Below are 24285 nucleotides of genomic sequence, written 5' to 3' on the forward strand. Positions count from 1 at the left end.
GGGAGAGGTTAGTTAGTTGCAGATTTTTTGTACAAGTTAAATTATTCTGCTTTGATTGACTTGTGCGAAGACTGGACAGCCAGCGCTAGTTTCATACTCGCCGTAGTCCATTTCTCTATGGGCGGAATTGATTGCTTGGCCGAGCGGTGGCCGCGAGATGATGCCTGGGGCTTGATTGGAGCGATGTGCGGGGAAGGTCCTGGGGCAAGCCGGTGGAGAGTCAGAATCGTCTTCTCACGTGGAAGTTTGTCTTTGCGAAGTAGAAGCGGACGAACAAACCAGATACTGATGAACCGTCGGGTGAATAGAGGTGAGTCGGCTGTATTTGTACTTATGGCATTGATTGGCTTGAGTGGGTTCCTCTTGTGATGTTTACGCTAAGTATCTGACGCGCTCCTCCCGAACTTTGTTAGTGAAACATCATGTCGTGAGGATGGCAGGGTAATATAAATTAAAAAAAAATAAAAACTCTCAAAAAAACTTTCAGTGCAACCCGGGCAAAAATCAGGGACTTTCTGGAACAAAATGGTGCAGCACATCCACAGCTCAGTCTGACTCAGTCTCCGAAGAGACGTGCATCTCAAAAAAAACAAAACTGGTCGCGATGACAGACAGTCTCGACAAAAACAAAAAAAAATGGGAGAGTTCAAAAAAGAATTTCGCTTGCAGCTCACCTTCTCGCGCACTGACAAGTGCACTTAAACGACGCACAGAAAGAAATCACTGTTTCTTACTCTAAAGCACAGTTGATCAATGGCTCTGAGACTCAGCAAAACTTTCAAAAATACATACAATTCGAATGACGCAAAACAACGACGTGCAGAATAAAACTTGCGGCTCCAGCAATTCGCTCACATGCTCTCGGTCAGCCTTTCACACCGTTCTCTGTTCGATGACGCGATCCGCCGAACTTCCACAACGGGTCTCACACGATGGCGTCACACGACTCACAGAAGCTCAGACTAACTGTGTATCAAAAACTTTACTGCATGTTTTCTGCTGAAAATCTGTCTCTCCATCACACTGCAAACATGGCGCATCTCTCTCGCAAAAACTGCACACACCTCCTCTCTTCCCAGAACATACTGAAAACGTACTCGGTTACTAACGTAACCTCGGTTCTCTCTAGAGAGGGAACGAGTACTGCGTAAGAAGTATCTTACGCTAGGGGAAAATCCTTTTCTGCGAGATATTGAAGCCAAAAATTATCCTTAATTTTGAAATAATGTAAAGCGCGTTGCAGCAGCATACAGACATAGGCGAAACAGCTTGCGCGCCTATTGGCTGCTCTGCGGCAACTGCAGCAGCCTATTAGAGCGAGGCCTGACGCGACGCCAGATCCAATGGGGGCATTTCGCGCCCTTTGCGTCGCTTCGCGCCCTTTTCGTAGCTTCCCGCCTAAAAGGGCGTGGTCTAGACCTATAAATATCGCTCATAGGCAGCTATTATCTGGTTTTTCATCATCAAAGCAACCAGAGCGTGCGCATGCACGGCAAGATACGCAGTACTCGTTCCCTCTCTAGAGAGAACCGAGGTTACGTTAGTAACCGAGTACGTTCTCTTACGAGAGGGAACGAGTACTGCGTAAGAAGTATCTTACGCTAGGGGACCCAGTGTAAAACGCCGTGCATGCTGAGATCTGACACCAAAGACCCAAGGGCGAAAGCCCGGGGTTCATACAGTTCATAATCACCTATAGAACTCACAGGGAGTCCGGGGAAGAGGGAGGGGCAACGCCGCACTCTTCCACATAGTGCAGCGTCACTCAGACGCTAAGTAAACGTACATACAGGGCGGGGTTACGGCCTGAGCTGACGTAAGAATAAGGGTCTTCACACAGTTTGCTCAGACACATCTTGTGCTATCACTTTCACTGTCGACCCTAGAGCTGTGCTCAGTAGACGCAGCATTCCGAGCTGATAACATCAGGTCAGACAACACTGAACATCTAGACTGACAGCAATCTGGCCTGTAAGGCGGGAACCTCCAGGTTGTAAAACCTTATAAATGTAGACGGAGAGGCCCAGCCCGCCGCCGTACAAATATCTTGCAAGGCAATCCCACTCGACCACGCCCACGATGAGGCCACGCCCCTCGTGGAATGTGCTCTGACACCTGACACTGCATGCCCTTGGAAGCATATGCCAACGCAATAGCATCAACTATCCATCTGGATAAGCTCTGTTTCGACGCGGCCAGTCCCTTGGGACGCCCGTAAAACGAAACAAAAAGCTGCTCTGTCTGTCTAAAAGCAGACGAGCGAGACACGTAAACTCGTAATGCCCTGACTGGGCATAGGAGGCTCGCGTCCGTTTCCTCATCATTGACCGGTAGGGCTGACAGCGCGATGACCTGTGCCCTAAACGGTGTGTTGAGTGATTTTGGAACGTAACCATGTTTGTGTTTGAGTATGACTTTAGAGTCATTAGGTCCAAATTCCATGCACGTCGCGCTCACAGAGAGTGCGTGCAAATCCCCTATGCGCTTCACTGAAGCGAGAGCCAGCAGAAACACGGTCTTAAGAGACAGGTATTTCAAATCAATCGTCTGCAGAGGCTCGAATGGTCCACCTTTCATGGCCTCTAGTACCACAGAAAGGTCCCATACGGGGACTGTGGGAGGTATGGGGGGATTTAGTCTTCTAGCTCCCTTCAGGAAGCGAATAACTAAATCGTTCCTTCCTATTGACTGACCTAGCGTTGTGCTCGAGAACGCTGTTATGGTCGCCACATAGACTTTGAGCGTGGACGGGGTTCTGCCCTTGTCCAGCAGCTCTTGTAGAAAGGAAAGCACCTCCATCACACCACAGTTAGTGGGTGACGAGCCGCGAGCTGCGCACCAGCCCGAAAACACTGACCATTTTGAGGAATAGAGCCGTCTCGTAGACGGGGCTCTAGCCTGCGTGATCGTGTTTAATACTCCTTTAGGGAGTTCATCATATATTCGCTGGTGGCCCAGACATGAAGGGACCACAGCTCTGGGTGAGGATGCCAAATCGAGCCGCTGGCCTGAGAGAGAAGGACTCTCCTCACTGGTATCGGCCACGGGACAGTGCTCGTCAGCTGCATCAGCGCATACATAGCAGACCCAGCTGCAGAACTGATGACGCTGAGGCCATGAGACCCAGCATTTTCTGATTTTTTTTTTTTTTTTTTTGAGCGGGACAGACGCGCCGCAGCGGAACGAGCCCGCTGTGCGCTGAATGTCTGCTGCGCGCTGTGGTGACAGCCGCGCTATCATTGACAGCGAGTCCAATTCTGTGCCCAGGAAGGAAGTTTTCTGACTGGGGGACAGTGAGCTCTTCGCCCAATTGACTCTGAGACCCAAATTCTCGAGGTGATCGAGTAACATGGTCGTATGCTGTACAAGCACTGAGCGAGACTGCGCTAGAATCAGCCAATCGTCCAAATAGTTCAGTATGCGCACGCCTTTCAGTCTGAGAGGAACGAGCGCTGCGTCCATGCACTTCGTAATGTACGGGGTGCCTGGGACAAACCGAACGGCAGGACTGTGTACTGATATGCCTGGCCCTCGAAGGCGAATCTCAAAAATCGCCTGTGACGTGACGCTATCTGTATTTGAAAATACGCGTCTTTCAGATCCACTGACACGAACCAGTCTCCTTGGCGAACTTGCGCGAGGATTTTTCTGGTCGTGAGCATCCTGAACCGACGCTTCACCAGCGCTTTGTTCAGTTGCCTTAGATCTAATATGGGTCTGTGACCCCCGTCTTTTTTCGGTACCAGGAAATATCTGCTCTACAGCCCCCCTTCGCTTTGAGCTTGAGAAAGGGGCTCTATGACCCCTTTGCTCAATAGTTTCGCCACTTCGGCTCGAAGCAGGTGTGCTGCTTCTGTCTGCATTGTGGTCTCGACGCGCGCTGTATAGCGGCGCGGGCGTCGGTGAAACTGTAGCGAATAGCCTCCTTTTATAATGTCCAGCACCCATTTCGAGACCCCTGGAAGCTTTTCCAATGCGTTTGCATGAATAGCTAGAGGCTGAATACGAAGCGCGCTCCGTTCTTTCATTAACGGAGTGGTTTCGGTATGCTGTGGCACCAGAGACGTGCTCGTGACATTCGGGGCGTGGGGCACGCTGATAGCGGGAACTATTATGTCTGTGTGTGTATGTGGTTGTGTGGCAACAGGCACATTTAACACACTGCAAACACCGTTCGCCTGCATACACGTTAGTTTCGTTTGTACAGAAACCTTTTGACGTGCATAATGTGATGTCTGTGGGCACTGTTAAGTGGACACGTTTACCACATGTGAAGCACAATCAATCTGAGCCGATTTTATGCGCGCAGGGTGTATGACAGGTTGTGCTTGTGTGTAGAAATGGGCACTGGAGGAGTGGGCATTTTGTCTACACGTGAAACACCATCGGCCGTGGCCGGGACTCCAGAAAATACACTCTATTGGGGATTTATCTGGGTAGCCGTGAAAGCAACCTTTGTGTGCAGGCAAGCGGGCGACAGAACCGGCTTGTTGGCTGCAGCAAACACTGGAACAGTCACATTTAACACACTCCAAACATCGTTCGCTTGCATGGAGCGAATGCACGCTGATTTCATGCAAAACGTGCTCGTGATATTTGAGGCATGGGGCACGCTGATAGCGGGAACTATTATGTCTGTGTGTGGATGTGGCTGTGGGGCAGCGGGCACATTTAACACACTCCAAACAACGTTCGCCTGCGTAGAGCGAATGCACTTTTGGTTTCGTTTTCACAGAAACCGTTTGACGTGCATAATGTGGTGTCTGTGGCCACTGTGAAGCGGGCATATTTACCACGTGTGAAGCGCAATCGATCTGAGTCGATTTTATGTGCGCTGTGCTTGTGTGTAGAGATGAGCACTGCTAGTGGGCATTCTTACACGTGAAACACCATCGGCCGTGGCCGGTTGTGAAGCGCAATCGATCTGTGTCGATTTTATGTGCGCTGTGCTTGTGTGTAACGTTAGAGATGAGCACTGGTTAGTGGGCATTCTTACGACACATGAAACACCATCGGCCGTGGCCGGGACACCAGACAATACACTTTATTGGGGGTTTATCTGTGTAGCCGTGGGAACGACTTTTGTGTGCAGGCAAACGGGCGACGGAGCCGGTTTGTTGGCTGCAGAAAACACTGGAACAGTCACATTTCCTGGAACTGGACGAGCGAATAACTTTGGTGGGGGTCCGGCAACAGCGGGACTCGTACACCGTCGTTTTCCCAGTTGTGCTAGGACGATTTCGGAGGCTCAGGTTTCAACTCAATCCTGGGCCGCGGGCCGCGTCTGGCGGGGCGGCGGCCAGACGAGAAAAACGTCAGAAAGCGTTAACCACGGGTGCCTCTCAGCAACGGTGAGAGACCATGTTACGCAGCGCTGACGCGGCTAGGCGGCGGCGAAAGCGCGGCGAAGCAGGTTTGACGTCTGACGGCAAGCTTTAGAGGGGAGGGCCGACTTAGCACGCCGTCCAGCGGAGGGCAGACATAAGTGGGCTGCTATCGCCTCTTCTGAGCAGCATGCGCGTTCCCGCTTTGGCGGGAAACGGAAATCCTCTTCCTCCTTTATGGCCCCCCTCGTCAGCGGCGTCGATGGAAGCGGCCGCTTTACGTCCGGAACAGAGGCTGACGAGGTCGATGAAGCAGGCGGGCGAACCGGCGAGCTTTGTCGGCTGGGGGAAGTGTCCGGGGCCCGCTGGGCACGGCGCTTTTTACGGCGCTACACCGCGGCGGGCGGGGGAGCAGTCTCAGTGAAGAAGGCAAGGCAAGTCCTCAGAGTCACCATTGGCATCTGCACGAGCCGTATGAAGGCATCTTTAAAAAGACGCTTTGCTCTTTTTAGAGAAACAGTGTGTATCGCAGCGGCGAAACACACTGTAGATTATAAAGGATATAGGCGCCGGAAAGCGCAGCAGGAAGGCACGGAAGGCGGCGTGGCCAGCAGCTTCAGTGGCTCGTCCCGCTGAGATGCTTGCAGTCAAACGGCGGCTTCTTATCCGGCTCCAGCGATGCGTGTGCTTCGCTTGAAGGATGAAAAATCAGATAATAGCTGCCTATGAGCGATATTTATAGGTCTAGACCACGCCCTTTTAGGCGGGAAGCTACGAAAAGGGCGCGAAGCGACGCAAAGGGCGCGAAATGCCCCCATTGGATCTGGCGTCGCGTCAGGCCTCGCTCTAATAGGCTGCTGCAGTTGCCGCAGAGCAGCCAATAGGCGCGCAAGCTGTTTCGCCTATGTCTGTATGCTGCTGCAACGCGCTTTACATTATTTCAAAATTAAGGATAATTTTTGGCTTCAATATCTCGCAGAAAAGGATTTTCCCCTAGCGTAAGATACTTCTTACGCAGTACTCGTTCCCTCTCGTAAGAGAACGGGGTAACCCGTCAAAATAAAAGTCCCTAAAGAAAAATACCTCTGTTACACATGGACAGCAATGCACTGAAATGTTCCCAGTCCCAGAAACGCAGTAAGGACATCGTTAACATAGTCCATGTGACATCAGTGGTTCAACAATAATTTTACGAAGCTACGAGAATACTTTTTGTGCACAAAGACAACAGATTCAACAATTTTCTACTCACATCCTCTGCCTTTATTGTTGTATAAAGCTGTTATTTTTGCTTTCTTTGTGGACAAAAAGTATTCTCGTAGCTTCGTAAAATTACAGTTGCATCATTGATGTCACATGGGCCTGGGAACATTTCATTTGCATTGCTGTCTATGTGTGGTCAGAAAGCTCTTGGATTTCATCAAAAATATGTTAATTTGTGTTCCGAAGATGAACAAAAGTCTTACGGGGGTTGGAACGATGTAAGGGTGAGTAATTCATGACAGACTTTTTGGGTGTTATCACTTTAATAACAACATCTATGCATACAGTGACCCCAAAAGTATTTGGACACTTAAACCACACTCAAAAAGAATGTAATCGCATTAGATTTGCTTTTATACAACAGTTCAGGAAATTGTTGACTGTCTGTAAAAAGTTAGTTGTAAAAAAAAAGTTGTAAATAAAGATTATTGAATGGAATTTATCTTGGAGATTGTTTTGTAAGAAAATACTATTACAGTCTTTCTACTTGAAATTTTCACAGTTCAATATGTCACTTCCTATCTCTTTGTTATGAATTGTGAAATTTACCAGACATGAAAATTGTGTAATAACTTTGAGCTAATTGCTGACTTGTAACCTCCAGGGAAAGTAGATTTAGAGAAACCATTGAACATTGTGATCGGCTCTGTAACACAGTCGTCAGTTTTGCTGTCCTGGGGGACGCTACTGACCAGCCCTTTCATGGATACCGTTCTGGAAGACTGTTTTGATGAAGGGTATGTGTCCTTGAGCGGCTATGTGTGCATATCCATGTACCATGTGGGTGTTATCTGGATTTAATCAGTTGGTTGTTGACCTTCTTTCAAGATGTGTATAGTCATTAGACTGACAGAAAACACAGAGCAGGTACAGGATCATGTGTGCAGACGCCCATGTGTTCCAGAAACCACCAGACACTCTGATCGCACACACATTAATGGGGAAAACAACAGACTTTAATAAACTAAACAGTATCAGAAAGAGTAAAAATGAAAAGAAAAGGGAAACAGTAAAACAGTAATAAATTTAACAGATGTTTGGGTGGAAAAAACTATTTGGGTGTGCACATTTATTTTTCTATCATTGTGGGGACTTTGCATGTATCTTGCTTGTTTATATTTTTGTTAAGACATCACTTAATAAGATTATGAAGTCATTTTGCTAATAGAGGCTGCTGGGTGCAGCTATTTTCAGGTTTACTGTCCTTGTGGAAACATATTGTCCCCACAGTGTAGGCACAATATGACCAACACACACTGTCCTTGGACAAGTTAGTGGAAAGCTTGACCTCAGCCCTCTACTAAACAACTCATTTGAACCCACTGATCCATAAAAATCCTATAAATGCCAGAAGGAGAGAGAGATTTAAAAAAAAAAAAGGAAAAAGGGTAAGCAGGGCATCTATAAACATAAGTAATATCTGAGTGTAGCCCATTAGTACCATTTCATACTGAGATAATACCTGCAAGTGTAAATTATTCAGATTTAGAAGTCTATTTTCAAGATTTGACTGTCATTTTAAATCAAGTTACTTTTTATAGAGTCTGGTTTGCTGTCTTGTCTCCTCTCAGACAGTTCACAGTCCGCTACAGAGAGAAGGAACCCAGCAATACCTGGAACTACCAGACCTGTCCATCCACCAGCACAGTCATTGACAACCTCAAACCAGATGCTCAGTATGAGTTTGTAGTCCGAGCAGACACTGACACAAACAGTGGAGTCTGGAGTACACCGGTCATCCATAACACAGCTGGTGTGTCCCATTACAAATCATTTTTATAGCTATGAACTTTTATTGTATATTAACAATTGTCTTGTTTGTTTTTTAATTTCTTCTACGGATGTTTAGGATACTTAAATGGAACAAACTGTAACTAAAATGTTTACAAAACTTATTAAATTTTTCCCTCACAGATCAAATAATAGAGCCATTCAAGGAACTGAACCAGGTAAGTAAATAGCTGATTTTAAAAAGACAACACTTTTGATTTTTCGCTCTTTTTTTACTTTGAATATTGCTTTCTAAACAGAAGCCAGTTTTAGCAAACCAACAATCATTCATGCCACCAGTGCCAGGTAAAAGACATCTTTTTTTTCCCCTAACCACAGTCACTGATAGTAGTACTGAATATAAAATACAGTGCCTTGCCAATCTACACTCCATGCACCATAATGGCAACACAAAAACAGAATTGTCACAACTTCATGAATGTATTAAAAAAATAAAAAATAAAATAAGTACAATGCATAAGTATTCATATCCCTTAACATAAGGCAGAAACATAACAAAATGTGAAAAAACTTTTGCAAGGCACTATATGTAATTACATTTTCTTGTGACTTTCTAGTCTTAAACAACACTACCCAGACCAGAACTGCCCCTGTTTCCAAACACACTAGCCCTCCAAAGCCAAGGAAAACTTCAGGTAAATGACATTCTCTCACCTTTGAAGCCAAGCAAAATATTACATTAACAGAATGGAATACAGACATAATGCACACCACCTACTGCACAGTTTTTACTGCATTCTGCCTACTATTTTTTAAATTGCCTTGTTGCCACATTAGCAACATATATATCTTAGTATGTATGTTGACCTCCATTCATCATCTCAAAAAGAAATGTGATTATTTAGCATTCTTAATTATTTAATTTGAAGATATAAATATATATCCATATACATATGCAAACTACAAAAGTAATAGTAGTCTGCTATTTTGAATATACCCATTGTTTCTTGCTCTGTAAACAGTTAATAGTGAAATAGTTAAACCTTTTAACTATTTTCTTCCGTATATTTTAAGAACTCTTCTTGCATGTGGAAAAGCCACATTTTTACCTCTCTCTAGATAACAATGAATAATTTTTTACTACTACACACCTGGTTTTCTTCGTAAAAGAGAGTGCCTGAATCAACATTATAACTAAAATGACATTTATCATTTTATAAATAAAATGATAAAGTTTCCAGCTTGAAATGTTTAGACATCTTTAAACACTAAACAAATCAAGTACACCTGCTTTTACTTTTATTAATTATCCATCTATGTTAAACAGACTAAACAATTCCTCTGTTTTATGTCTGTGACCTAAATTGTGTTTTAAATTAAACCGCTCACATTACACATGTAGTGGGTCGCCTGTCACAGTAATTTTTTAGATGAATTCCAAATAAATGTCCTTCATGTGTATCATAACTCCAGATGTGAATTTTCTGAAAGAAGCACACGCTGGAATTTGAACATTTGAAATTCATCTAATGATTGCAAATGAATTCCTGCTAAAGGGTTAATTTCTGTGACAGGAGAGCTGCATGCCTTTTTATTTCTGTCATTTTCCTTCCTGTGTGTGCCATTTTTATTGAATGTCTATGATACAAATGTGTCTTTTTCTACAGTGTCAACATCAGTGCCAGAAAATCCCACTACAGTTCCTGACAATCCTCCTACCTCAACCGAGGCCCTTACTTTCTCTCTAACATCGATCTTTCTGCCCATGCCAAAGACCACAAGCACAGTTCGACCTCGAATCCCCACCAGTCATCCAAGTACAACCCGAGCAGATCTTCCCACAGAGCAACATACTAGCATAACCCCACAACAGTCCACAACATCTCAGCAGCCACAACCTTCCACAACCCAACCAACCAGCACAACCCAACCATCAACCATTACAGTTCAACAAATTACCATCAAAACCCAGATCTCAGTCAAAGATCAACCATATACAGCCAAACAGCTACTGATTACACCCCAACAACAGTTTAGTGAAACATCTTCTCCTAATCCACCTACAACCAAACCACCAAAGAAACAAGACAGTCTCCATACAAGAAAAATTCAGCCCAGTACCAAGCAGCATCGACTGAGCACAGCCCAGCGTTCACGAGGCACGTCCAAACACCAAACCACTCACACTTATTTTCCAACAACCACTTCTCACTACCCGTCCATCACAATTGCACATTCTGAATGGCCAGACACCAAACCACCAGCTACACAAAATTGGTCCACAAACAGCCATTCTCTGACAAACACAGCTTTGACTTCATCCACTACTTTAGCAAATATAGTAACAGACAAACAAACAGATGTCTTAGTATCACAGCTGAAAACCGATGTTAGCACACATGCAGTATTTAGCACTAATCCATCCACCCCTGAAGAATATACTACGTCCTATATTCCCACAACTGAAAAGCCACCTCGTACTGAGAACATACAGGTACTGACTCCACATCCTATATATCTACCCATAACCTTTTGGTACCAGCCCAAACCCAGCACCACTAAACAGCAAACTAGCACTATTAAGTACAACCCAAAAACGAACTCCCTAGTTGAAAATCGACAACCTACCTCTGAAGAACGGTTGCCAGGTACCCCAAAAAACCCACTAACCCTCAAACCTCAAACAGCTTTCACCAAATCCCATGCTATTCAAAACTCACCCGTGGTGGAGCAGGTAACAGTGGGGACGATTCATCCAAGTCGACCAGCGGGTAACTTCTCCCCTAGACATATGGTGTAGAAACAGGCTAGTTTTAAGAATGTAAAGCAATTTGGCAACCTAGAATGAATTACTCATTCATTTACAAAAAAAAATTCACTTCCAAAATGAAAATTTCCTGATAATTTACTCCCCCATCCCCATGTCTTTCTTTTTTCAGTTGAAAAGAAATTAAGGTTTTTGAGAAAAACTTTCTAGGATTTTTCTACATATAGTAGACTTTAATGGTGCCCAACGGGTTGAAGGTCCAAACTGCAGACTCAATGCAGCTTCAAAGAGCTCTACACGATCCCAGCCGAGGAATAAATGTATATGCTTTTTCACCACAAATGCTTGTTTTGCACTAGTTCTGCGATGCATATTATGTGACACGTGTGATGTAGGAAGCACCGAACCAGTGTTTACAAAGCAAATTGATGTCGGATAATTTTGAAGTTAGAGGAGAAAATTAAACCTTTTTGAAGTACACAGACGAAGAACTAACTGTGCGTGACTTTTTTCAACATGGTCAAGACGTGCACATTGTGAGCATTTGTGGTTAAAAATTCTATACATTTTTTATTTTTTTAAGAAAAAAAAAGATTGTTTTGCCAAATAAGACCCTTATTTCTTGTCTGGGATCGTGTAGAGCCCCTTGAACTGCATCAAAACAGAAATTTGGATCTTCAACCCGTTGGCCACCATTGAAGTTCACTATAATGGAGGAAAATCCTGTAATGTCTCCCTCAAAAAAGTTAATCTCTTTGCGACTGAGGAAAGAAAGACATAAACATCTTGGATAACATGGGGGTGAGTAAATTATCTGGAAATTTTATCCTGGAATTGAACTTCTCCTTTAAGACAGGAGTGTCAAGTCCTGTTCCTTGAGGGCCACTATCCTGCAGAGTTTAGCTGCAATCCTAATTTAGGATTGCTGGAAATTTCCAGTCAAGTGTATTGGGGCTGGTTGGAACTAAATTTTACAGGACATTGGCCTTCTAGAAGAAGAATTGGACCCTGGTTTAAAAAGTTCTTTGATGTTTTTTCATTCAGTGTTATGCCATTTTTAGGTAACTGATGCCAGATATTCCTTTCATAGTCATGGATAAACCAGACAGGCTAAAAGCTATTGAACAGGGATCTTTTAAGAACATTATCATTACAATATGTTCTGCTTTGTATAAGACTTACGTAAGTCTGCCTCTGTATGTCAGCTAGTTCCAAGCCAAAGGACGAACAGCTACTGTCACAGCCAACACATACAAATGAGGTGGTCAATAGGAATGAGGGTAATGATATTAGCACCAGTTTTTTCCTCCTAAATGTGCTGTTTGTCACCTGTCCGTATTAACCGCATAAATCTTCATTCTACACAGTAGCGTCGTGATTGTCACCGCCACTTCCAAACATCATCTTGCTGGGCAATGCTATTATCACCTGACTAGCGCTGAAACAGCCCCACCACTGCCCCTCAATTGTCTTTAAACCATCACCAACAGCACCAGCTCTCACGTTACCATGCCATGCATTCACCTCAAGTGTCTGACTACTTCATCCACTCTTAATGTCCTACACTTGCACTATCATAATGCTACGCACACCATTTTCCCCATCTTCTCTTCTAGATCTGTTGGCTTCTGTTTTTGGATAGCTGGTGCTCTTTTGTGAGCTTCCCAGACTCATCCCTATACAGTCAGTCAACAGATCTGTTGCCATAATCTTTAATCATGGTCTCCTTCCCATTGCTGACTGTGTTTTTATTTATTTAGGCAGAGGTATCTTCCGCAAACCTTCCTCTAAACCCCACCCCTTGGCACGAAATGCTACACAAAGCCCGAGGCCTCGCGCACGTGTCCCTCCCTTCAGGCCACCCGCTGGGTATCGTAACTCAACTCACAAAACAAGGGGTATAGAAACTTTGAGGTCTTCACACCGACACAAACATAATTTTTCTTTTAAGTGGGGCCTATAACTGTTCAGCTTTCTTCCTATGTTTCCTTACTTTCATTTTTTTATTCATACTGTCATTAATTTTATCTGTCTAACTGTTTTATTAGACTTTTTAAATGTTATGTAGCGTGCAAATTCATAAATCTGTAGCACTGGGCCTGTTTCACACCACATGCATATGCAGAAGCATGTAATCGGAGTTAAAGTGTACACGGCAACATTTCTAAAGGGAAAAGATCAAACAGATTTTTAGGTTACTGCACTGTATGTATATCTTAATTATGAGCATATAAGTATTTAAGCTGTATTTATTTTATGGCAGTGGCTATTTACACTACGTAAAAATAGTAGTATTTTCTCTGCAATAAATATTAGTTATTGCTATTTATACTACTAATGGCCAGATTTACTAAACAGGGCAAATTAGCATTAGCGCACAATTCCATAAAAGCCCAGAGGGGAAGGGAAAATTCTGTATTCGATTTACTGACAATGCACACATTAAAGAAGACAGATGCAGCCAGATCATTTCCATAATGACCAGCGCGATCTACCAAGAGCAGTGCAAATTACTGCCTGCTTAAAGGTTGTATAAGCGATTCTAGGCTGAAACATAAAGTGTCAAATTCAGCTGACCTTTCTTCATGATCCCCTCGCTGCCTGCCCCATAAATTGGCTGTAAACCGTCAGGGGGTTGGTGTTGTGGACTTTCGTACTGGTGCAGGGATGTAAGGGAGGCAGAGCGAAAGTCCACAACACCAACCCCCTGACGGTGATTGGTTGGAACACTGTTTGTTTTTCTGTGGAATCTTTGGTAGCACCGATTGTTTTTTTGGCATATCTCGGACCCTAGGCTGACCACAGAGACGCGTTTTTTTTTACAGACAATTTATGGGGCAGGCAGCGAGCGGATCATGAAGAAAGGTCAGCTGAATTTGACACTTTATGTTTCAGGCTTGAAATTGCTGATACAACCTTTAAGACATGTTTTTTTTTTTGGCCGTTAAATAATGGCGCAAATACCAGTAATCTGACGTGTGCAAACATTAGTAAACTAAATCGCATTGTGTGATTCATTTTAACACTCTCCTCCTATAAATGTTGCATCTGGAATGGAAACACTCAAGTCAAGTCAAGTCAATGTCCATGCCTTTTCAGCCCAAATTATTGACTATGTGTCTTTAGTAAATCCTATTAAATGGATGCCACCTTGTTGGGACAATAAAGCCCTATGCCTACCCCTAATTCTACTCGATAAACACACAAGGCACTTTGTTTTCTACTTTTCGATTATTTCCTTTATTTTTATTGAAAATAAATGCCTTTCCAATGAAAACGTGAAACGTGACGTGAAAAGGGAGAAGAACAACTTCGGCAGAAGCCGGATTTGAACTCAATTTTGACTTTTTTTTCTCAGAATTGCATCATATAAACGTGCAAATCTGACTTTTTTCTTAGAATTGTGAGATATAAACTCACAATTGTGAGTTATAAAGTCAGAATTGCGGGATATAATCTCACAATTGCGAGAAAAATAGTCGGAATTGCAATTTTTTCTCAGAATTGCGTCATATAAATTCGCAATTCTGACTTATTTTCTTAGAATTGTGAGATATAAACTCACAATTGTGAGTTATAAAGTCAGAATTGCGGGATAAAATCTCACAATTGCGAGAAAAATAGTCAGAATTGCAATTTTTTTTTTCGGAATTGCTTCATATAAATAAACTTGAAATTGCGAGTCTTAATGTCCATTTCTGAGGGAGAAAAGACTGATATGTTCACAGAATTGTAAGGTTATACCACACAATTCTGACTTTTTTCTCGCAATTTCGAGTTTATATCACGCAGTTGCGACTTAATTTCTCAGAATTGCGATATAAAGTCGCAATTCTGACTTCATAACTCACGATTATTATCTCACAATTCAGAGAAAAAAAGCCGGAATCATGAGCTTGTATCATGCAATTCTGAGAAAAAAGTCAGAATTGTGCGATAACACAATAACCTTAGAAGTCACAATAACAAGAAGTCTCTCTGCTCACCAAGTTTGCAGAACACAGTTACTTTAAATTGTAAAAATATTTCAGAATTTTACAGTTTTTTCAGAATTTTAAAATTTTGCTGTTTTGCAGTACTTTGTATCAAATAAACCCAGGCATGCATAAAGAGACTTCTTTAAAAAACATTATAAAACGGTTAGTTCCATTCCTCAATTCTGATTGGTCAGCAGCTGTGTTTTATTCACGATACAGCACAGCTACGACCGCTTCACTCAACATTCTGTGTATCATTGAACCTCCTTAGCAACCACCCTTAGCAACGTAAACAAAGCTTTAGCAGTTAAGAACTACTTTTTACAGCGGAAGGCAGTTAATGATTTTACTTTATGAAAACGTACAACTTAATATATATATAAATTAATATATATTTTTGGATTTTAATATTTTTATTGTGTGGTAACCGTTTTATAAAAGCAATAAGGTACTTGAGGCCGTGCTGTATCATGAATAAATCATGGCTGAAGGGGTTGCAGGCACTCCGCTTTGCGTCGTGCCTAACAACGCCCTTCAGCCGTGATTTATTCATGATATAGCACGGCCTCTCGTACCTTATTGCTTAATTAAAAGTCTTACTGTTCAAAAACTTTTGACTGGTGTATACTGTATATGGACATTCTTCTTTGCACATGGTTTCTCGGGTGGGTTTTAAATTCATTTGTTTAAGGGACTCTTAGGACCTGCTGACAAGATTCATGTGTTATCTGCAGGGAAAAGACAGACACACATACACAAACACAGAGTCTATCTCTTTCTGCCAAAAGTCTGTTTCCCATCCGGTCCTCTTCACACTGTCATTTGATTCTGCACAACAGCTGATCACTCCCGTGACACCTGATATTACAGAACAAACTGTAAAGTTCAACATTTTTGTCATTCAAGTCCCACTTTTTTCTTCACATCTGGTGTCTTACTCTAATGTTTACCGAATTTGTCCCACTTTATAGTAGGTGGCCTTAACTACTATGCACTTAGATTAAAAAAAATAAGTACAATGTACTTATTGTGTTCATATTGTATTGCAAAACACTTTTGCTACCATTGAGGTGGGATACGGGTAAGGTTAAGGACAGGTTTGGCGGTCAGGGTGGGTTAAGGTAAAATTACAGATGTAATTACATGCAGGTATTATTTAAAATATAAGTATCATGTAATTTAATTTAATTTTCATTTGAAAGATCTTTGATTAAAAGTTTTTTTCCTATCACGACAGTGCCCCATGGTGAGCACCATCAAGGACTTTTGGCATCCAAATTTCAGAAGGGAACCGGAAAGCAACGTGGTAACCACCTTTTTTTGATTTTGAATGCTAAAATTAGAGGCTCTATTAGTTTTATCTCATAGGGAGTTGCAAAATCATATTTCCATAACAATCCATGTGCTTGCAAAGCCTGGTGTTGTGTTATTTAGGTTATGGAGTGATTTTGTGGTCCCTGTCCCAGAAAACTGTGAATCCAATTGTGCACAGTGTTAGCTTGGATACAGTTTTAACATGATGTCTGAGATAGATGTTCCTGTTTGGTAGAAAACATCTCCTGTCTAAATAACGATTCCCTCGCAGCTGGATTTCATGACCTTTCTGGGCCAAGGAAAATATTTATGTGCTGTTCATGTCATGATGGATTTTCAGAGCTTATGATTCTTTGGAAAAGCATAACAGATCAGCCATTGATAAATGTAGCCAGCCCTCTCTAGCTGTCTTAGACCCTCTTTTATGTTCTCCATCACCCTCTCCCAATCAAAGAAAGCACTGAAACTGAATATTAGATAATCAAATCACTCTGGCCATACCCATCAACCAATCCAACTCATATTAGAAAGTCTACTGCCTTGAACACATTTGGCAGACATATGATTACTTGAGGAAATGGTGAAACTGTTCTTCATCCAACTTTTCTTAAAAACCTTCTATTCACCCTAAATTTGATTCCTGAAATTGATCTGGAATGTTTAGCGAGCCGCAAATTGGAATAATAGACCTTAAGGGAGATGGCCATTGGAAATAATTCCGTTTTGAAATTGATTCATTGATGGGCTTTGCTCAGTATTATCCTGCACTTCTATTCTGAGTGAACATCCAGCATTATAGCCTTGTAGTTCTGCACTCCATCATAGCAGTGGTCCCTCAGAGCTGTTCTTGGAGAAGCTGCAGCCCTCAGAGTCTGGACAGCATTAAAAGATCCCATTTGGCTCACACAATACTCTGACTGTGCGGACATTAGCCTGATGTCATGCATTATTTTTTTTAATTCCAACCATGTGAATGTTATGCAGAACATACTTTACCTTCACTTCTAAATCATAGTCAGTGTGCAGCGTTTGGAGATTTATAATCATTTGAAATATTTGTTGTGTTATGCTGATGTGATTTTTTAAAGTGAAAACAAAATTGAAAAGAACAACACAAAGAAAATAGTCTTACTTTGAACTTTCCAGCAGCCCATAGCAGCTCCAGCTGTCATTTTTACTCAGATTAATCTCAGCTACAGCATAATTTTGTTGTGGTCAGACTTTTCACTGACTCCTTGATTAACCACAAACAATTACCCTGTCTCTCCTACTAGTCTGCCTTCTTTTTTTTACAGTGAACAATAAGCTGAACCAGGTCTCAGAGACTAAACAAAAAGGTGAGGACACTGACAGATAAAGATATCAGAAGTCAATACAGTGACAGTCTTGTTGGACTTAAAGGGATAGTTCACCCAAAAATGAAAATTTGATGTTTATCTGCATACCCCCAGGGCATCCAAGATGTAGGTGACTTTGTTTCCTCAGTAGAACACAAACAAAGATTTTTAACTCAAACCGCTGCAGTATGTTAATGATTTAATGGCAGTGGATGGGCACCAAACCTTTGAAAGTAAAAAAAAACATGCGCATACAAATCCAAATTACACCCTGCGGATCATGACGATACATTGATGTCCTAATACATGTAACGATCAATTTTTGTGAGAAACTGAACAGTATTTATATCATTTTTTTTTACCTTTGATATACAGCAATGTCAAACTCAGCTCAGCATCTGGAGCGTTACGTGTGTATGCCGGAAGGGAAAATCAGTGAAAAGTCAACAGTCCCGGTTGAGTTCGCGCAAGCCAACGTAATCTTTTAGCTTTAAATCGGTTTGAACAATCAGGATAAGTGCATGTAATTACCATTTTGAATAGCCACTATACCCACAATCTCTGTGCACTGTGTAAACAATGAGTGTCGTATACACTCGACAGATCCCTCCCGGCGTTTGCGTATACTACGCCAGAGCGCGTTCACATGTAACGAGCCGGATGCTGACACGCGTTCGGGACAGTTGTTGGACATGGCTGTATATCAAAGATAAAAAAAATGATATAAATACTGTTCAGTTTCTCACGAAAACCGATCGTTTCGTGTCTTAGGGCATCAATGTATCGTCATGATCCGCAGGGTGTAATTTGGATTTGTCTGTGCATGTTTTTTTTTACTTTCAAAGGGTTTGGTGCCCATCCACTGCCATTAAATCACTAACAGACTGCAGCGGTTTGAGTTAAAAATCTTTGTTTGTGTTCTACTAAGGAAACAAAGTCACCTACATCTTGGATGCCCTGGGGGTAAGCATCAAAATAAACATAAAATTTTCATTTTTGGGTGAACTATCCCTTTAATGTGCATGTGTTTCTTGCCAATTAATGAAACTTTTTCCATGTTAACTAACAGAAAAGGTTACTGATCTGAAGCAGAAGGACCCAGTACCAGAACTTAAACCTCTGTCTCCACCCACTACTGAAAAACCAACCAAACAACGGCCTTCATCGACAACAGCACCACAATCTGCTTTCGAGGGTATGCTCTACTAATGCAAGTTATGTCATTTATAGGTCATTCAGAACTGGTTCAAGTCAGTTTTGGAAATGTCTTTAGATGTGTCTTTTTCCACAATTTTGGTATGTATGCAAATTGTATAATATCCAAGGTACACATTTCTAGTAATTGTGCAGTTAATTTTCATATTGTATTTTCAGAAAGTTTTGTAATATTTGTTATCTCTCCAAATTTGTCACTACCGAAACACAGTAATATATAATTTAATTAGAGGGCTTTTATTGACCTACTAAAATTTTGCTTACATCTACATTGTAAATATATATTTTTGCTATTTTATTAACATTTTTTCAGAGGTAAATCAATAACAATTACATTTTTAACAATATTTCATGTTAAAAATGAGATATGTATGTTATGAGATATGTTTCATGAGATATGTTTCATGTAGTTTATGAGATATGTTGTATTTTGAATCAAATTTTTTTTATAAAAGGCAAAAAGTTGATCATAGTGATTTCAAAGTTAAGAATTCATTAGTTTGAATATACATTGAACTAAAACTTATAACATCTTAGCTTATAATTCAGTATACTTTATTTTTGAGGTAACATCCCATGTTTTGCTAGTGACTGCACATTTTCGATATTGACAGTAATGCTTTGGTAGCAACCACATCATATTACAGAATTTTAACTTGCATATTAAAACAAAACATACTAAAATACAAAACATTTGCATAACTGTACTAAAATTTGGTTTATTTTCCCCCAAATAATGGATTATGTGTTCTCTTTTGTCACTACCAAAACAATAATGACACGTTTCGTGGGTCCGTGTATCATCTGATCATTCAGTTATTCCACTTAATCTGGCAAACGAAAAACAGGCAAAACAGGTTGATGTTTCATTTTTGGGTTTTTCTGTATGAGCCAAAACATGACAGCTGATTTCTTTTTTCCGTTTTTCAGCTCGAAACCAAAAATCCAATAAACAGGAAAACCAAAACGAAATAATACGGCTAAATTACGTTTTTATTTATTTTTAGCTTTGCACATGCGCAATGAATAGCGGCGTAAAAGCCTATCATTTGTGGTACACAATGTAAAGATATGTAGAAAATACACGTCATGCCAGCCGCACTTTTTTTTTTTGCGCGTCTAATCGTGCTGGGAGCGGTCAAAATGTATGTACAAAATATAATTTATTCAGAAACATTAAAATCATACTCTTTTTTGACTTTATAGCAATAAATAAATATTGTATATATAGGTGCTATTTGCCGGGGGGGATGGGGGCGATTTATGGGTGCGATTTGCCGGGGGGATGATAATGTGATATCCTAATTATTAATAAATAAATAAAATAAAAAAAAACAACAAAAAAAAAAAATCGTGAAATCCTGGAGAGACTGGTTAGTGTAATTTGTTGACAACGCGCATTATATACCCGTCTTTTTAGGTAAGAAAAAAATAATGGGTGTCAGGTCATGAAATGTTTTTAATACGACGGAAGCTGTATTATGTCATCACAATTTAATAAAAACATCCTAAGTTAGGCCTATTAATAGTAATGATTAATTTAAAACAACGAATACATTTTATAGAGAAGGTGAGCAAAGTATCAACGGAGCTTTTTGGAAACTCCGAATCACTGCGTGATCCACTGTTTCGAAGCGCTCCAATCGGATCTCGAATCATTTGATTCAACTTCACGATTAGACACGCAAAAAAAGTGTGGCTGGCATGACGTGTATTTTCTACATATCTTTACATTATAGTGTACCACAAATGATGACAGGCTTTTACGCCGCTATTCATTGTGCATGCGCAAAGCGGTAAGACACAGCAAAAACTGAAAAAAAAAGAAAAACGTAATTTAGCCGTATTATTTAGTTTTGGTTTTCCTGTTTATTGTATTTTTGGTTTCGAGCTGAAAAACGGAAAAAAGAAATCAGCTGTCATGTTTTGGCTCATTCAGAAAAACCCAAAAATGAAACATCAACCTGTTTTGCCTATTTTTCGTTAGTCAGATTAGGTGAAATATCTGAATGATCAGATGATACACGGACCTTCGTGACTGTTTCGGTAGTGACCATGTTTTTTTGATAAGACCCAAAAAACAAAGATGTCACCACCGAAACTTCACCAAATGTTTTGGTGGTGACTGTTTTGGTAGTGACAATTTTAGACACTTGAAGCTAGCTAAAAGATGCTAATCAGCACATGGTTAGCTAGCACAGTTCTGAACAGTGGTACACATATAAAAACTAAATGTTATGGAATAACTCCCAAAAAAGTTGCTTATTGGCAGAAAAAAGGTATTCGGTAGTGATGTTCCTTAAAGTTACACACAGTTTTTTTAAACACATTTATCTCAAAATGATTGGTCCTATCTACTCACACATTGTAGCTATGAGCGAGAGGGGGACACAGGAATATTTACTGATCATAAATGTCAAAATAAATCATAAATCAGTCTCAGCCAATGGACTAAAACATACACTGTTTCGGTAGTGACATTAAAAATGTAGGACACATTTTTTTTTAAAGAAAATATTTAATTTTCTTTTGAACTTCCCTTTTTTTTTTTTTATAAAATCAATAATATATTTTTAAAACAACAGGAAAAAATGCAAAAATTATTTCAATATCATTTTAATAAGAAATTTAGGGGTTAGGGTTTGGGACAGCCACCTCCCAATTGAAATGACCCAATAAATGATTGTTTTATATATATTAAGCTTACTGATATTTCAAATATTATTGTTTCAACAGACAATAGAAGGATCTTAGTAAACATCTAAGATTTGATTACTTAAATGCTTTTTAAATGTGGGACAGCAGTTTGCACCAAGTCTGTAGAATAGTCCTTATATGATTCCTTTGTAGAGAGCTATGGTAAAAACAACACACATTGCTGAAATGAGAGTGTTTCTGTGACAGTTTCTCCTAAAGTACTGGAAAAATGCAGGACAATCTGTTGAAAATGAAAGTGTATCTAAAAGAGTTGGAGTCTTTTGTGGTGTTTCATGTATAACTTTGAATCTTAGGGAGTCGTTTTGACACTGGCGACAACTCGTTCAGTTCTCATCCCCTCTCTGAGGTGGATGCCACGGGGAAGAAACGCTACATAGGTAAGAATATGGACAAAAAGCAATAATACATTGGATATACAGCATTGTCAGACAGAATTGACCTCTGATTGGCTGTCCTCTATTTGCAGCGCCTCATGTGGTTTACAGAACCGACAAACGTCCAGAGGAGCCCTGCTCTGTCACAAACTCTCTCAGCTTCTTTCCTGATGAGGAGGTGGGATACTTGAATGTCACTGGCCCACCCAAGACCCCTCCATCCAATCTTACTGTGGTAACAGTGGAAGGATGCCCCTCGTTCATCATCCTTGACTGGGACAAAACAGACAATGAGACCACAGGTAGACAGAGCTTTTGATTACTGGCTTAAACTAGAAACAGTATTGAAGGGTGATGGACAGCTTGAGAAATGAATGTTGCAATGCCCAATATGGCAGCTGTTGGAATGAAAGATAAAAGAACCAACTGCCTTTTTGATGGATGCGAAGACTATTTTTTACCTCTGGAATGTGCATTAGCTGGGCAAGTCGGAAAAATATTGGTTTTTAGCATTTGTTTGAGCTTAGGAGACATAATTTATGATACCGTTGTTGTCAGACTTTATTGCTAATTTGAAATATGGCTTTGAGAAATTCTTTTGACGAATTTTAACAGATTTTTAGACTTTCTCCATTCCAGTGGATAGAAGTTATACTTTATGCCCATTACCTTGCACTGAAAGTAGCTGCCAAGATGGCCGCCAAGCTCTTGGCTTGCCATGAGGGGACTTTAGGTAAACTTATGTTAGTTGGATTTAACAAGATATAAGATACAGAACTGACAATTCTGTCATTATTTGCTCATTCCAAAATTAAATCATCCCAATGTCCTTCCAAAATCCTACTTACTTTCATGGAACAAAGAAGAATAAAGACACTATTGTTCAAAAGTTTGGGGTCTGTAAAACGCTTATTCTCACTAAGGCTACATAAAACAGTAATACTGTGAAATTCTACTGCAATTTAAAATCACTGCTTTCTATTTGATAATATCGTGTCCGTGGCGGCCTGGCAAATTTCGATGTTTCGCCATTAAACATGAAGTTGCTATAACTCAGGTATACAATGTCCGATCTGCCCCAAACTTCACATGTGTGATAACACTCCTGACCTGAAGATATCTACATGTCCATATTCAGTTATAGTCATAGCGCCACCTGCTGGAAACAGGAAGTGCCATGCTTTATGCTGCAACAAACTCCTCCTAGATATTTATACAGATTAACACCAAAATCAGTCAGTCTAATCTAAAGGCCTTAGTGATGTTAAATTGCAAAGATCTTGAGTTTTCAGTAAAGGGCATGTCCGTGGCGGCCTGACAAAGTTTGATGTTTCGCCACGGAAATAGAAGTTGTTATAACTCAGCCATAAAATGTCTAATCTGATTCAAACTTCACAGGTTTGGTAAGAGTCCTGGCCTGAAGACACCTAAAGGCCAATATTTAGACATTATCATAGCGCCACCTGTTGGCAGCAGGATATATCATATGTGACTTTGACATATTTCTCCTATATTTATTGTATTAAAAGCATACTGCCCACCATTCGCTGTTTTCCTAAAGCCACCGGTCAGCGGTGAGCTCGGGTGCGAGGGCCCTTTCATCGCTGCTTGCAGCTTTAATTTAAAATGTAATTTCATATTGTGATGGTAAAGGTGAATTTTCAGAAGCCATTACTCCAATCTTCAGTGTCAAATGATCTTTCAGGAATTATTCTAATATACTGATTTCGTGCTCAAGAAACATTTATTATCATCATAAATGGATTATTTGATAATTAGAAAAGTGTAAAAAAATTATTTGGAAAAAAACCTGATCCATTACATTTGAACAGTAGTGTTTCATCGTTTATTTATTAATTTTTTTTCCAAAAAATTCCAAACTTTCAAATTATTAATAATGGCCTATTGAATAGAATAAAGCTGCTCAAACATTCTAGGAAGCATCTTATTTGTGTTACATCAACAATTTTAATGATCTTTCTGTTGTATCAATAGAATATGAGGTAGTTTCCTCCACCAAGGGTCCGCATGGAAAGGAGGTGTCCATCCAGACAACAAATCAAACACATACAGCTGTGGAGAACCTGAAACCAGAGAGCAGGTATGAAGACACACACAAAGACGTCAAGTTTTGGACTTCAATAGTTTTTAAATTAAGCTAATTTCGATTGCTACACACTAACCACAGTCCTGCCCTTACAGACACTTTTAAGAATATTTGAAAAAAAAAAAAAAACATTGTTTAGTCCTTTTATGAAGCTGTTT

General features: G+C 40.8%; 1 protein-coding gene across 1 annotated transcript in view; it reads left to right on the forward strand.

Annotated features, from left to right (window-relative positions):
* Positions 1 to 24285, forward strand: part of abi3bpa (ABI family, member 3 (NESH) binding protein a) — a gene marked incomplete at its 5' end in the record, with an annotated part of 94526 nt that overhangs the window by 64180 nt on the left and 6061 nt on the right. Inside the window, 14 exons of the mRNA XM_073819094.1 lie at positions 7192 to 7324; positions 8159 to 8340; positions 8502 to 8536; positions 8618 to 8663; positions 8936 to 9013; positions 9986 to 11089; positions 12291 to 12365; positions 12846 to 12983; positions 16300 to 16368; positions 17672 to 17713; positions 18783 to 18908; positions 21940 to 22023; positions 22113 to 22322; positions 24016 to 24121. Coding sequence (XP_073675195.1) covers positions 7192 to 7324; positions 8159 to 8340; positions 8502 to 8536; positions 8618 to 8663; positions 8936 to 9013; positions 9986 to 11089; positions 12291 to 12365; positions 12846 to 12983; positions 16300 to 16368; positions 17672 to 17713; positions 18783 to 18908; positions 21940 to 22023; positions 22113 to 22322; positions 24016 to 24121 — 2428 coding nt within the window. The remainder of the gene's footprint in view (positions 1 to 7191; positions 7325 to 8158; positions 8341 to 8501; positions 8537 to 8617; positions 8664 to 8935; positions 9014 to 9985; positions 11090 to 12290; positions 12366 to 12845; positions 12984 to 16299; positions 16369 to 17671; positions 17714 to 18782; positions 18909 to 21939; positions 22024 to 22112; positions 22323 to 24015; positions 24122 to 24285) is intronic.

The sequence above is a fragment of the Garra rufa genome, chromosome 15 (genome assembly GCF_049309525.1).
Source record: "Garra rufa chromosome 15, GarRuf1.0, whole genome shotgun sequence".
Taxonomy (NCBI): domain Eukaryota; kingdom Metazoa; phylum Chordata; class Actinopteri; order Cypriniformes; family Cyprinidae; genus Garra; species Garra rufa.